Source organism: Caloenas nicobarica, chromosome 4, assembly GCF_036013445.1.
Source record: "Caloenas nicobarica isolate bCalNic1 chromosome 4, bCalNic1.hap1, whole genome shotgun sequence".
NCBI classification, from domain to species: Eukaryota; Metazoa; Chordata; class Aves; order Columbiformes; family Columbidae; genus Caloenas; species Caloenas nicobarica.
Window position 1 is genome coordinate 11,755,931 of NC_088248.1, and position 15,945 is coordinate 11,771,875.

Sequence of the window (15,945 nt, forward strand, 5' to 3'; positions counted from 1 at the left end):
CCGGCTCGTTGCAAGCAAAGCGGAGAGGCGCGCCGGCGGCGGTGCCCGCGGGCCGCCCCCGGGAGCGGCGGGACACGGCTCAGGAAACAGCTCGGGGCAGGGACTGCGGGGCTGGCGTGGCTTCCCAAACAGAAACACACCGAGTAACTCGATTAGATCGGCTAGAAACCCACACACACAGTACCTACCGTTTATAAATGTTATCATCAATTCATTTTCCCTTCTATGTTGGGGATGAAATTCCTCTTTAAACATAAAAGTGCCCTAAAAATACGATACTTTTCTCATATATACCTTAAAACACATTTTTATCTGTGGCTATATATGTATGTAAAATTATGCCACCTGAATGTCTAGAGTGAAATACAATACAGGTACGACTTGTTTGCACACTCTGGGTTTAGTTACTGTTCAAGTACATTTAAAAAGACTGCCTTGGTTAGTGGATAGAGTCAATGTTTCTCTAATTAACAAAGTAGAAACACAGGAGTAACATGAGAAAGATGTATTGGTAAAGTGACTGATCTTCCCAGTCAAAAAACCCACATTTACTGTGATATTAAAGTAAAAAAAAGAAAAAAGAAGTGGCAGAGGATTAGTGGGGATAAAAAAGCTAAAGACTGCATCATAACTTATATGCATCTGGAATTCAGGCTTCACAAGCTTTCTTATCCTTTGAGTGTTCTACAAACCTTGAAAAAGCTTTTGAAAGTAGTAAACAGTTTTAAATGGTGCTAAATCTCAGTAACAGCTACCTCAGACAAGATTGTCAAAAGCATTCATTACTACACAAAATAATTCTGAAAAAATGCCAGTGCCTTTGAAATAGATGTAAAATTGAAGGTACACAGGGGTGTCCTTTACATGAAAGATTTGCGAGAAGGCTTAAGAAAGCAAACAAAAGTGGGCAAGAACAAGTATTGACCAGTCTTCACATTTTCTGTCCAGGGCTGGATTCAACACCAAGTAATATAAGCTGCTTTTCTACATCTTATTGGAACCAATGCTGTTGGATATGTCAGAGCAAAATACACATACAATTACCTTCAGTTATGCACAATTATTTTGAAATACCTTGCCACTGAAGAAAATAATGGCTTTAAGTTTGGACATTCCCTATTTTGTTGTGGAGACAGGCGGGTCACTGTCCCACCAGTCCTGTTGTGTCTGGCTGGTAGCTATTAACAGTAAGCAGCTGTGGATAATTCAGCATTAGGGAACCGTGCACTTGTTTGGCCACTGAATACTTACTATCAGATTTCTTCTCCCTGAAATCGGCCCTAGTGAAACTGAGAGATGAGATCGGCAGAAGATAGCACGGAGAAGCTGTGGTGGTGCCAGCTCTTCCCCTGTTTCAGAAACGCTCTGGAAATGGAACAGGATGCCTCTTTTTTGAGGATGCAGCTTTGCTTCCATTGTCCTTTAGCCTGGAACACAGGGGAAAGGCACACAGTGTGTCATGGTCCAGGATGTTTTGAAGCTACAAGTAGTATTTATCTACAGTTTCTGCCTATAACATTAGAAGTAATTTAAGGTTTTCCATTTCAGAAATGTGGAAACATCATTAAAGATTTATGTGCATTCCTGGTCTGGAAAGTAATTTCATAAAAATGAAACTGCAGGATTGCTAAGGTGTTCTCACTTCATTTCAATTATATAATTTTAATTAATAAAATCTGAGTATCACCATCAATAAGGAAGATCTTGTAGGTTAAATTACCTTTCTTAGCAATCAGTTTATCCTGAAGTTGAACCTATGCAGTGCTGCTGAAAACTAATGTGATTTCATATATTTCAGACCTAATCTGGAGTTAGTACTGGTGAAGTAAACAGAATAATTTGTCTAAATCTATATGCTTTTTTCATCTATATTAAAAAATAGCAAATCCCCTGCCTCTAAAATCTCGCTCTTCAAGTTCTCATTAGATTTTTTTCCATCAGTTCTGAAACAAAGAAAACAAACAGTCCTCCATCAGCTTGGGTGATTATTGGTTATGGAACCAACACAGGCTCTGTAAAGGGCTAATTCAAATCTTTCAGAGACCAATATTCATTTTTAAAAAATATTATTTTAATCATTTGGCATTGATCTGTTCCCTGAAGTTACTGCTGGAGGCCTATAGAAGCCCCTTGTGGACAAACTGCAGAATTCTTGTCTGTGTCTCATAGCACATTGCATTAAGACAATGTGTGATTCAAGGAATCCTAAATCCTAACCTAACCTTTTCATTTAGGGGATGTCCTTAAAATATAGCCTCAGCACAAGCTGCCAGGAAGAATCAGACCACCACAATAATGCATTTGAGATACAGATGTGTCTTTCTCACTATGATAGGTCTAGTACAGCTTTTGTAACAGTTAATGTTGACTGTGTTAACACAAAGCTGTGACAAGACAAATATCAGCACTTCAGTGCTGTATGGATTTTTTAAAAAAAAATCTGTATATATTCTAAACCATTTTCTGGGGGAAGACATGGGCAATATTTGGTACATTCATTAAATAAAAGACTACTTCATCACAAGGAATAGTTCAGAAAACTCCATTAAAAGACTTTTTTGTGGACACTTTTTTCTCTGTTTAATGTGTGTGTCCTGCAGACAAAGCCACAGGTTTGCATTCACACAACATCAGAAGGGTCCTTAAGGCTGTTTACATAAAAAGATTACTTTCTTTTCCTGTCTTGCTTACATATAATCACTAAAGTATTCTTTAGTGTTTTGTCTACTGTCTAGTTAAGATCTATGGAAAACAGTTTACAGTTCAGTGTAAAGCGCTTTATAAGCAAAATGCAAGTTAATATTTATAAAAGTTGTATTTGTTTAAAATGAAAGCAAATACTTTGGTAAAAAAGAAGCAATCAAATTTTGAATGGATTATGCTTTTCCTGAAAAAAACAGTGTGACTGTGAGGTCAGATTAAAAAATGCTGCGTGAAGAAAAAGGAAAGATGTAATACTTCAGGAAACAGAACACTACTGTAAGAAGAAACACATCAGTGTTGTGACTCACAGTTCTAATATAAAACCTAAGCACAATAGAAACATAAATAGGGGTACAACAGAAGTGAATACTGGTAATTTGATTAAACAATCTCGATGGCAATTAGAAAATATTGGAGTTCACCCTTTAAACACTGCCCTATATAAAATGAAAACACAGAGCAAAGATTTCTCAGAAGATAAGACTGATGTAGCTGCTGTTATTCAGGGAAAATATTAATAATACAGTCATGTTAAAATCCTGTAACGGGTGGTAATAGAAACTTCCTACAGTGACCATGCTCTGTCACCAAGTCCTGTTTCAGCTCAAGCACAGGGACATAGTAAAGGAAGATTTAATTCCTTACTTTTATAATTTTTTTAAAAATAATTTTTTTCTTAATTTTTATTTTTCAAGAGCAGACACTAATTAAGCAGTGAGTGAGTCAGAGCACCCACAACCAAAATCAGGCCTGGCCCTTCAGGGGGACCACTGGGACACATTTAGGGATTGTGGAGCACATGGATCCTGCAAGTGATTCTCTTTTCCCTCCTGCCAAGTACTGACCTCGCACTCCGCAGTGCTGCTAAAGGCTGTTCTGCCTCTCAGGCTGCTCCCATCACACCATACTCAAAGAGATCCTGACACCTTGCGTGCATTAAAGTTTCCAAAATATTTTTAGATGAGCATGAGTGTAAATCCAAATCCAACTCATAAACTTACAGTCTGTCTGAATTCATCTGCAAATTAATTTAGACCCAATATTACCCTCCATTGCCTGCTGTAAACTGGGCGATTTTGTTGCAGTTGTAGAGTTGCTGGCAGCTTTTGAACAGCTGCATTTTTCCACCCTAGAAAGGGTTGCATTTTGTTGTACTCTGCAGAGGAGAGGAAGGAGCGGGAGTGCGTCCCTCCCTCCCTGCCCCAACCCCTTTAAACATCACTGGCAACTGGTAAGTCCTCAATGACAGAACCTTTTGTCTTCATCCTGCCAAACTCCCCCAAACAGAGCACCACAAGAGCACATTCATTGCCTACCTTGGAGGATGTTGGTAAAGTTTACTGGCATATTTGCAAAACAAAAAATTGTATTTACGGAAGAAAAATGATATGCAAGTGAAATAGTATTTCATCCTATTATTTGCCTAGGAGAGACTTGGTTTTGTGAAAAGGGCACTTGCCTTAAAGCCAAGCTCCTGATTTCTTGTTAGATTGGTCCCTATTTGCTAGAACCACTTCTTTTGCTGAAACTCAGTAAAACAGAAATGGTTATAAAATGCTCTATGGTCCACATGTGATAAGTTCTATGCAAGTCACACATTACAGAAGCAAAGTTGCTTTAGAAAACTGTGGCTGCTTTCTTTAAAAAAGACTTTCTGGGTAGTTCAAGCCTCTGGATTTTTCAGTATCTGCAAAGTGTGAGGCTCCTCTGCCTGCTCTCACTGGTTGTTGCTATTTTGGTTTTCTAATGAAATCAACATTCTGGCAACTTGATCTGGAACATTTACAGGAGATAGATACAGTGTTCTGAGAAAACTGCTGCGATGTTTCAGTTGGGGAATTTCATTATCTTTTTAAAATTAATTTAGTACTGTCTAAGATGCATGAGAGGGGAAGATTGCACTACCAGTTCTTAAAATACCCAAGACTTGATTAGCCTGCCATAATTGCTACAAAACAAAGCGTAGCATAAAAACAAAGATGAGAACTTCTCATTATAATCTGATGAATAATGTACAATATACAAAGCACTGTGAATAAACATTAAGCCATCAGACTAAGAAAGGACAGCAGAAAGTTATGTGATCCTTTCCATGTTTGCTTGCTGAATGTATGGAATTTCTCAAACTTAGATATATTTCACTTTTACATTCAAAAGCATCTGAAGTAGCTTTACTCTCATTGTCTTCCATTTTACGTTTCCTGCTCATGTATAAAACTTCTGATGTGTTGTGGAGTCTTGCTATAGATGAGTACTCAAATAAGCTTACTATCGTTAAAAAAAAAAAAAGTAACATTGAATAAGAATCAGGAAACTCTTAACAGCAAACTAGCTATTTGACTGATTTACTCAGTTTTGGAAAACATAGGATGGATTTACAGTCATATTTTCCATTTGTCCAGTTAATAACAGAGTTGCATTTCAGCCTGTTCTAGTGACCATTCAACACTCTGAGTCCTACCGTTAGTAAGCCATATTTGTTCCATATAATAGATTGTGTACTGCAACTCATATTATATTATTTCCTTTCTTTGATCAGTTGATATCGCAAGCAGAATAAGTTTTCTATTCGTTAGTCTTGACAAATACTCATAACTATTGGATGAATCTGTTACATAAGAAAACCAGCTCTTCAAAATCACTAAGAAATTACGTAAGATGCAAATACTTTTATGTTTATTCACACTCACATTCACTGTGCTTCTGCTTTATACCACCTTTAATGTGGGAGTAAAAAATCCACCTGAGTGTGGAAAGAGGTACTACATACCAGTAAAGCATTTCTGTCATTTGTAAAAATATCGGTATTGATTACAAACTATTTTTCAAAATACTGATTTTGCACTATTTGGATACCTTTAGTACCAACTGTTTGTTGCCTTCTCCATCATCAACAAAAACAAGCATCAGACTTAAATCAAAGAAAATCAGATGTATTTTTTTTTAAATGTCACATTATTTCTACATGATGGATGCAACAAAGGGATAGGAGATGCAGCTGGCGTGAAGAAAAACCACAAAGGATAGGAGCAAAATTCTACATCACACTTGATGTTATAGGACGCGTACTAGGTTTGCTTTGTGGAGGCACAAAACCCACTTGTTCAGGATTTGCAGACACTGGCGGATCCATACCATCACCAACCAGGCAGTAGATGATCACCAAAAGCAGAAGCTGGCCTGTACCCAGGACAGAGGAGCTGAGAAACCTGGAAACTCGTTCCTGGCAAGAATAAGCAGCACAACAGGAAAGGATGTAGGATCAGCAGGGGTTAAACATCAAGGTGTTTTTGGAGGGCAGATTTTTCTAAGATAATCTGCTCCATTTGGAAAGCAATTAGTTATGGAAGCAGAGAGTTGGAATTCTTGTTCCTATAGCCAAGGAAAAAAAAAGACATTTGGTTTGCTTTATAATTTATTGCAGTTGTTTGCATGGGAGGTGAGATTTCATGCAGGGAGGTCCTTGCTGTATCATCTTTGTTGTTACTGGTTCTCTGGTAAAAATCTAAACAGAACCATCCAGATGCAAAGAGCAAGCAATGCTGTTAGACAGATGTAACTTGATGCTGTAGCAGCTTTATGCACCGTCCTTTTGCTAAATGATGTAGTTCGAACCACCAACATCAGACTCACTGGGGCAGTCACTGAGCAAAATACTTCACTATACTTGTAAAGTGAATGGTAGAAACTGCTTTACGAAATTTACAGCTTATTTTGTTGTACAGAGGAAAGAGGGAAGAACAGGGTACTATGGGCGCATTCCAACTATGAAACTACGAACCAAGGTTTTCAGAACTTCAAGCAGATTTCTCAAGGTTACACTGTGCTTTATTTGCCATTCTTGAAGTTGGGAAAAAATAATAAAGTGGGACTAGTTCTAAAATTCCAACCCATCACACAGTATCCAGCCTAATAATCCACATTAGGGATTAAATTTTGAAGCCTTTACCTCTACTGGTGAGGAACTGCTCATGCCTCTTACAAGTGTGGGCAGAGCTTTCCTGTCTGCCCTTGGAGGTAGCTGCTAATTATAGATGACTTGTCTTTTTAATTTCTTTTCACTAAGAACTTGGTATTACTGTTTTATAGTACCTTTACCACTCCATGTCTGTGCTTTCAGTCAGCAAACCTTCTTTAGCTTGCAGCACACTGCAGAGCTCCTCATGCAATCAAAACATCTGGATTATATTAATTTCTGTTGTAGGACAAGAGAAATTAGATGGGAAAAAATGAAGAACAATCAGGTTTAATGAATGTTGGCTGGAGCCATGCACTTGAACCTTCCATCAATATATTTCACTTGCTTTGTCTGTCATTTTATACCTTTTTTGTAAATTCAATCCTTTCCATGTGGCTGTTCTTGTTGCTTCTGAAGTCAGAAGAACAAAAACCAAGGGTAAGAATTAAGCATATATGTATTTTTCTGCTTCTGTAAGGTTTGGTGAAAAGGATGTTTAGCTTTGCAATTATTGAGTTGTAGTACTATGACACAAGGAATGTTATTAGGCAATGATTTGTAATAGTAACATATGCTACATTGCCTCACATTACCCAGCTTGCAGAAGCTACTTTGTAAAAAAAAAAAAATCTAATTTGAAGGAATATATTCAAAGAGGCCATTTTCACTTCATTTGGAAGAGACTGTATGTTATGTCTTCTTAAGTGGCATAGCTCTGATTATATATTTTGTTCCATTAAACTAGTCACACATTTACAAGTGTGGGTTGTTTTTTTTTTTTCTTCCAAGCAATTAATAAAGAAACAAACAAAAAAAGCACTGTCTTTTTTTTTTTTTCCCCTGCTTCTCCCATTTGGCTAATAAATTGTGTAGCTTATCAAATTGTTTACACAGATTATATAGTAAGAATTTACTAGAAAGCTGTTAAGTAGGAATTTTTGGGGAACTAGCTTATGTTAATTTTATGTGAAAAAATTGGATAGGAAAAGAAAATGAAATGCCTAAAAAGGAGGAAATCAGACCATCTGGGTATTTACAGCAGTAAAATGCTGCTCATAAGTTACAGATCATGACATCCCCTTTCCCTCTCTTCCTCATTAACAACGGATGGGTGGAAAGGTTTTCATTATGAAAAAAATCCACCGATATAGAATACTATTGTAGGAAACTTTAGGTGAAATGACAGCTTTTCTTTTATTGCTGAATGAAATATGAACATATATCTTATTTATCATCACGTTTGTGGAATGTCTTCTGAACTCAACTACTGAACAACTTGATTTAAATTTGATTTTATATAAATCCACTTATAGCAAAACTGTTCAGAATCCTTATGATTATTACAATGAGAAACGAAAATATATGGACAAATGACAGTAGAAGAGGCAAACAAAATTAAGAAGTAGTCACCAGGACCACACAGAGCTTTAAAGGAATTCGAGGCTGAAATAGCTGACTCTTACTTAAAACTGTTACCTGAGATTAGAGAGTGTCATTTTTTAACAGAAGTGTTCCAACAGAGATTCAGAAAACAACAAGCCTGTCAGCCCAATATCTATACAAAATAAATAGGTGGAAGCTATAATATGGAAAAGTGGACATCTGGATAAATATGATTTATCTGGGAAGACTTAAAAAGGTTTTCATAAAAGGAAGCCCTGCTTCACAGACATAAGATAGTCCTCTGAGGGGATCAAAAAACATGTGGATAAGGGTGTTCTGATTGATCTTGGATTTACAAAAGGCTTTCAACAAATTCTTTCACCAAAGGCTTTTAAGAAAACTAAGCAGCCATACCATAATGTGGCTTAGAAGTATAAGGTGATACACACAGGGGAAAAAAAAAAAAACAAAAACCCAACATTAATTCATATATTAAAAAAATGAGCTTTGAACTGACTATCATCAGACAAGATTTTAAGATTTTGAAATATAGTTCCAACAAAACAAACTCAGCAGCATCTGAAAATGCAAATCAGGTGTTAGCAATATTTGGGTTAGCAACTACAGAACAAAAGAGATGATATTATAATGTTATCATATAAATCCCAACTTTTTAGTTGGAAGACTGTGGCATTCCAGGCCTCCATCTCAAAAAGGATATAGAACTATAGAGGATATAGAGAAAGGCAACAAGGATAACTAAAGCTATGAGACAGCTGATGGATAAAGAATGACTCATCATTCTGTTCTTCTTCCCTTGAAAATAGATGACAAAAATGGATATCTAAGACGTCTGTAAAAATAAGTACATGGAAAGTGTGGCTGGGAATTGCTTGGTCACAGTTTCCTCTGATCCAAGAAGCAAGACACAGCAAAAGAAATGGTAGGATCCAGAAGAAAAGGTGGTTCTTTGTGTCACAATGTACTTAGGGATGGCTTCCTACAATAGACACTAAAAACTCTGTGGGCTTAAAGAGGAAACCACATGGAAAAGTTAATGCAAGAGAAATTCATAACAAAGTCCACAGGAACTGCATCCAGCTGAGGAATATTGGAGTGGAAGTCACTTGAGGCCACCTGAGGAAAGTACTGGATGTCTTCTTTTTCCTAAGCAACTGTTTTTCACCCTCTATCGAACACAACATTTTAGGGTAGATGGCCTCATTTTGGTCTGAGTATGGCAATTCTTAGTTTATCACAGCTCATCAAGGCTAATGTGCTAGATTTTTTGACTGGCAGTTCTTGAAAGCAGATGAGGAGGTGGGAGTTTGACCTGGATTTTTTTTCATACAGATCTCATCACAGAAGATCAGATTCAAGCCAAAGCTTTACCTGTATTTGGGCACAGATGGATGTTGGGTAAGTTCTGGCATTTGTCGTTTGCTGAGTTTATAAACTTATTTTTTGTGACATAAATTTTTTATCAGTTGTTGCCTATAATTGTTGCCTAGGTTTTAGTGAAATGATGGAGACGGTGGCAGTGGTTAAGTGGCTGTGGTTGCCATTAGCTTTAAATTTTTCAGTGGTCTTGCAAAATTATCTCAGAACTTCTGCAATTTATTAATGCTGCAGAAACCATTTAGAGACCAAAATGTCATAAACTTCATGAAGGACTTCACTTTTATCTTGATGTCCAGATTCTGACCAGCATTTAGAAATCCCAAAGGATGCAGAGAATGTACAAGATAAGACTAGTATTAAAAAGCAAGATATGCTGAGGCATAAGCATTTAAGTCACATATGGCAAATGGGAGTTGTTAATGCCTATGGAGCATTATTAATTAAAGATTAGGACATAGGAAGCTCTTGATCTCTCCATGATGGGAATAGTTTAGTTACAGTTTTCAAATGTTTTTCTTACTGAGGGGCAAGCAACAAATTCTCTCTCAGAAGAAAAAAAAGCAGCAATTTGTTTGGAATTGTTGTTACAAAACCCCTTCAACATACTGACTAGAAAAAGGTTATTTTTCCTGTCTTTGTTGTCCTGTCGGGACCACAATTCCTGCCAGTTCCAGCAGAGTCCTACATCAGTTTAAATGCATCAGGTTTAAATGTCCTCAAAGCTTTGTCATTATACTGGGCTAGTGTTAGTTTAAGTTTGGGGTTTTTTTTTTAATATTACATTATTTTCACAGCTTGTTCTGGAGTAATTACTATTACACAATATATATACAAACTCAGAAGCAAAAAATGCATTTTTCTTTGGAGAGCAGAGATGTTACAGCACCAATGATGTTCTCTGTTGTTGCCATCACCTCTACAAGACAGTTTAACTTCTAGAGCACCATGTAGATTCCACAGAAGCCAGCAGAATATTAAGCAAACACTAAAGTATACAAATTTAAGGATCCAAAAAACTAGCTCACAATGTTGTAGACAACTGTTAATTTTGCATTTAAGATATATTTCTCTAATGTTTTATATGGTGATTTTAGCCAAAATCATTGGCATGATTTTGCTGTCTTTTGCTATGACACAATCAAATCTAAAGTGCTTTTTTCTGCTTTTTTTCCTTTAGGATGTCAAATAGATGGTGGAGCATTAACTTCAAGGAACACCAACTACTGATATTCAGCAGTTGTATGAAGACATTTCATCTGTGTCATACAACAAAATCAAACAGATCCTGGTCTTCTGACTGGTTATTTTTTCAGCTGAGCAAGGATTAATCAAGATTGTTCTGTTTTATCATTTTACACAGTTCTGTTATACGATCAAAGGAGTTAAAAGCATCTACACCTAGTACAAATTCTCATCAAATAAATGACCATCCAAATGCAGAGGTGTTTTTCCCTATTTTTTTCTCTACAATAAGCACATGAAGAAGTTCAGAAACAGGGATCAGATTTGATTATACCTTTTCACCAAAATTATAGAAGAGAGCTTAATACAAGCTCAAAACACCCTAACAGTAATCAAACATATAAATTTCATCATACATTTATAACATTTGAAGGGCTGATACATTATATGAGTCATTTTCCTTAAATAAAGTGTTTAGTTTTGTCTTGGCCAGAGTGCCACAGAGCATTTTTTGCTGCTGTATGCTTAAGAATGTTACTGTCATGAAAGTACCTATAAAGAGGTGCATCATTAGGCAAAAGGGGGAGAATTTTGTCTAAAGCAAGATTCTGCCTAGGGAAAGGCTGCCTGCTATAGCAGCAATTCAATATTGCACAAGATGATAAGAAGCAGTTATCCACCTTGAACTGAGTTATTTTAAATGAGGTTTCTTCTACTCAGAGGTTGACTAGCAAAGTTCCTTTAAAGACTATTCCCTTTCTGACTATGGCTTCTCTGACAGTGTTTTCCTTAAGTTTTAACTATATGCCAATCTGTGCTTGGTTTGCTTCTCCAGAGCCTTTGACTTGTAGTCAATAAAGCAAGCACTCTTCCTGCCACCAAATCCTGGTATTTAGACAGTGACATTCTCCTCTGATTAGGGAGCTGATCTCCACTCAGTCTTTGGGTTAACTTAGTGCCTTCAGAGGCCTGATGAAGGGCTCAAGTGCCTAAAAAGCTTGACTATTTTTTCCAGCCATAATATTTAACAGAAGATCTTGTCTCTGCCTTGATATTTTGCCTAACGGTCTTTAAAGAACATTGCTGTAGCGTAAGGAAGCATCATGCCAGGGATACTGAACTGACAGACCCACAGGCTTAAGTTTAAAGCCTCAGCAGTTCCCAGCTACCTAGATGCAAAGTCATGTAACATAAATGCTGAGCGCTTCCTTTTGCCCTGACATCTCTGAAAAACTGAAAACACTTCATACAGGGACCTTGTTGGAATTTAGGCTGTGGAAATCTGACATGAACCCCCAGCAACCTGGGTCTCAAAGCAAGAAGTGTTTCAGAAACTAGTCTAGCCATGTTTCTGCCCACTTGCTCAACACTCCCTTAGAACCAGCTTAGTTCAGAACGCAACGTGACTTAAGCCAAACGAACTGACTTTCTGCCGAGGCGAGTAGAAGCATTTACACTGTCAGTTGTTAACACTCAGCTTGGGGAATATTCATGCCTTGCTGAAGAACAGTCGCCTTTTAAAACACTCCAACTACACCTGCAAGAGCTCAGCTATTTACAGTCTGCATTACCCCAAGTAATGGGGAACAGAATAGGACCCAGGTCTTGTAAGGCTAATTAACTTCCCACTGAAACTTTTTTTTTCATGCTGATAGTAAGGTTCCCCTTTATTAACATAATGCTAATCATCTGTTGATAGCATCACTACAGAGATCTGATGCTTTATTCCACTAATCCCCTTTCCTCTCTGGTGGGAAAGGCAACAGGCTGCATAAGAACAGGTATTATTAGGGTCCAGTAATGGTTCAGGTCATTACTAAATAACAGTGCACACTAAACTGTATTAAGACCAGCAAAAGAAGCAATTCCAAGACAGTGAAATTATTAAACCTTTTTTTTTTTTTTTAACATACAGAGCTGCAGAAAGTGCATGTGGGTAGAGAAGAACATTGTAAACTTAGCTTTCAATCTAAGTGTTATCAGTTAGTTGGAAGATGTACACGATCTTTCACTTGAGATTCTGCTTTCTTCTTCGTTTGAAGTATGAATGCAAGAAATGGTAAATTAGAGTTTAAAATGTCTGACACCATTTACTAAAGTAAACTTACGTCCTAAATTATCACTGGGAATTGTACACTTCTTTTTGCTGTTGCTTTGATTTAGCTGTCACGAGAGTCATGTTTAAATACCTTTTCTGCCTCATGGCTGAGTCTCTTTGTGTGCATTTCCTCGACGTTACTTAGTTTACTTTGAAGGTGGGCTGAGCGTAGGAATCTGACGAAAGAGTGGGCTGTGCCCTTGATCCGAGGGAGCTCTTACATTCTTCTGAATGACTACATTTGCTAGTGCAGTACGCAGCAGCGGCAACAGCGTGGTGCTCTGTGTCTCCAGCTCTGCCTGGCAGACAAATCTCAACCTCTCTGAACATCTGCAAGACAAATTTTTCATGTTCTTCTGTCAATGAATGCTGCCTAACTGCACCAGGAAAATGGGCACAGGGGATTATCTCTGCATTGCTATGAGTGGAGGGGCGCCTTGGGGCTTTAGATTGCAAGGTGGCAAGGAGCAAGAGCAGCCTTTGCAAATCGCCAAGGTAGGATCACGAGAGAAAGATGTTATCAGTGTTTTGTGAACACAAGTAAAGAGAATAGTTTGTTTAAATACTGCTTCCAGTGAAACAGTTGGTGTGGATCTTACTGTGATGCTTGTTTGAATTTGCTAATATGTTTTGCAGGGATTCTACAGGTGCTGCTTATGTTTGTTTGAATAAAAAGGAGTGATTACTTTTTTTGGTAGCTTACAAGTATTGCAAACATTTTCTTGAATGTTAAAGGTTTGAAACTGTGAAATGATGTGTGCCTTTCAGCTCCTGTTTGATTTGCTGCATGTTTTTGAATGCACTCGCCATGTGGTAAAACTGAATCTCATATTATGAATGCTGTTTCAGTCATCTATTTATGATACTTTTTCTACTTTAGGCATAGAATAAATACAGCCGTATCATGGGAAAATGTTCCTACTATTCTGGGAATCCTGGAAAGCATTACACTGAGTTATCTCTGGTTTTGGAAAGTTATCCAGTCTTAGAAGCAGCTTTAATAGATGCCAAACATTCCCCCTTATATTTTACGAGCAACACTGAAAATTACAGAACACTTCATAAAATATCTTAATGAATAAAATGAGAGTGAAACAGACAGTAGAAATTCAGAATAAATAAAAAATAAGTCTCTCAAAAACTGGTAACCCCAGGTTGCAAAAATAGTAGTTTTTAAAGTAGTTTTGTTAAAAATCAGTGCTCACTCCATTGCAACAATGAAGATTTGTCATGGTTATTAAGGCTTATGTAACTGTATGGGGCTGCATTCTGTTCTCCTAGATTAAAGGGACAAACTTTGTTCAGGGCTCCGAGTTCAGCAAAATACCACTGGCTGAAATTATACTGGAACTGATCATCATACAATGAATTCTGCCTTGTTAAATTGGGGGAGAGAGATTAAAACGTGTCTTATCAACTTTTAGTATCTTGGTAACCCAGTACACTGAGTATTAAGTTTTTTGTACTTTGAGATAGTATTTTAGCTGAGTAGTTTAGCTATTTAAGCTCTAACTTTCTTAAGCTGTTGATATATTTATTAATTAGTTCAATTTAATTTACTGGATCAGTTAACTTTTTCACAAAAAGCAGAAACAGTGAGTCTACCTCATTTTACGAAAGAAGGTTCTTTTAGTTCCTCTGTCAAGAAAAGAACATCTTTCACTATTCTTTTCAATGATTTCCAGCCCATAATATCAATCATATTCAGCAGAGCTATGATTTATTAGTGTATGTATATTTTTTCTCATTACTGTTAAGTTTTTTGTTTGTTTTTGTATTTTGCAAAACTTGAACATGATTTTTTTCCTACCGATAGGCAACTGTTGCTTTGCGAGTAAAGCCTCTGAGAATAGATGACAGTGGAATCCTGCCATCTAGTGAAAACTTGTAGCTAGAACCTACAAAATTATAAGTAACGGTAAAAGGCAAGTAGCCTTGCTTATGTAAAACCAAAAGTACAAAGCGCGGTAGTTTGAACACAAGATTCTGATTAAACTTTAGTTTCTTTGGATAAAAAATGAGCTATACCTTTTTTTTTTTCTTTCCTCCGTATTCACATCCTAGACAGCGGCACCTAAGTCTAGGCTCTGTTCTATCACTAAAATTTGGGGCTTGAGAAGTAGATACGCAGTAAAAGTTGTGCCTCACTTCTAATGGGAAAGCCACCACTAAAGCATATATAAATTCAGAAAAATAATGATATATATTTTTAGAAAAAAAATAAAAGAAACATGAGTTTGTTTTCTTGCAAGTGAACCCAATCAAAAGGCCACGTAATACAATACTTGAGAATACCCTTTTTAAGAGTACATGCATATCAGCATATATATGTGTTATAAGCGTGGTGAATTGGGTGCTTTATGAGTTCCAGATCATTCATTTCTCCACGCTTATGAGTTAGTCAGGATCACTGAGATTTGAAAATTGACACTCGTGTCTGGCTGACAAGCTGAAACTGAGAGTTGACAGGCCACGGGTTTCTCTGGGACTCACCCTGTGCCAGGCTCCGCCGTCCTCCCTGGGAAGCCCGGGCTCTCCGGGAGGTGCGTGGACGTGGGGCTCCAGCGCAGGCACCACCCTCAGGTTGAGGCACAGCAAGGTGGGGGGTCTGCAGCTCCAGCGTCTGGGACCCTTTTTGGGGAGAGGCGATTTTTTCAGCTTTTATTCTGTTATCCTTGAAAACTAAAACTAGTAACATACGAAAGAATAAAGAATTACCCAACTCGTGCAGCGTAATTTTCCTACTGGCTCCAAAATCCAAAGGTTGGGTTTCCTTAAACACAATTAAAAATGGTTTCATTTTGTTTGGTTTATGTTCGGTTTTTGTTTGGGGTTTTTTGTTTTGTTTTGTTTTGTTTTTTCCTCAGCTCAAGGTTCAGCTTCTCCACTGGTGCATATTAGTGCAGCTCCGTGGAACCAGTGGGTCATAGGCAATTTACACTAACCGAGATTTTATCACAAGTGTGTATCTGTGCTTGTGGTGCCTCAGCTCGCAGGAGCTGGGAAAGCTGCCGAGGGGCTGCTGGTCTGCCTGCGAACACAGCCCGAGCACAGCGCAGCCCGGGGCATGAGCAGGGCAGTGGTTGTGGCGCTGATCTAAAGGGGAGAGGGATGTGAAATGGAGGGAAATGAGATAATACATGAAAACAGGATATAAAAATTCCCAGTTCACACTTATCTACCCTTTTGATAAAGGAAACATACTGTTTTTAAAGCCAAT

General features: G+C 37.6%; 2 protein-coding genes across 9 annotated transcripts in view; one reads left to right on the forward strand and one right to left on the reverse strand.

Annotated features, from left to right (window-relative positions):
- SEC24D (SEC24 homolog D, COPII coat complex component) overlaps positions 1–15,945 on the reverse strand; it is a 215,781-nt gene that overhangs the window by 54,745 nt on the left and 145,091 nt on the right. For 5 of the 8 annotated variants that reach the window (XM_065634358.1, XM_065634356.1, XM_065634354.1 and 2 more), the window contains 3 exons: positions 15,219–15,356; positions 12,817–13,055; positions 1,252–1,427 (listed from right to left, as the gene is read on the reverse strand). The gene's annotated coding sequence lies outside the window, so the exon portion shown is untranslated. Of the gene's footprint in view, positions 1–1,251; positions 1,428–5,803; positions 5,861–12,816; positions 13,056–15,218; positions 15,357–15,945 lie in introns of those variants that run through there. The other 3 variants (XM_065634355.1, XM_065634361.1, XM_065634359.1) reach the window with 3 other exon arrangements.
- Positions 13,101–15,945, forward strand: part of SYNPO2 (synaptopodin 2) — a 72,676-nt gene continuing 69,831 nt past the window's right edge. Inside the window, exon 1 of the mRNA XM_065634352.1 lies at positions 13,101–13,220. Coding sequence (XP_065490424.1) covers positions 13,116–13,220 — 105 coding nt within the window. The 5' untranslated portion in view covers positions 13,101–13,115. The remainder of the gene's footprint in view (positions 13,221–15,945) is intronic.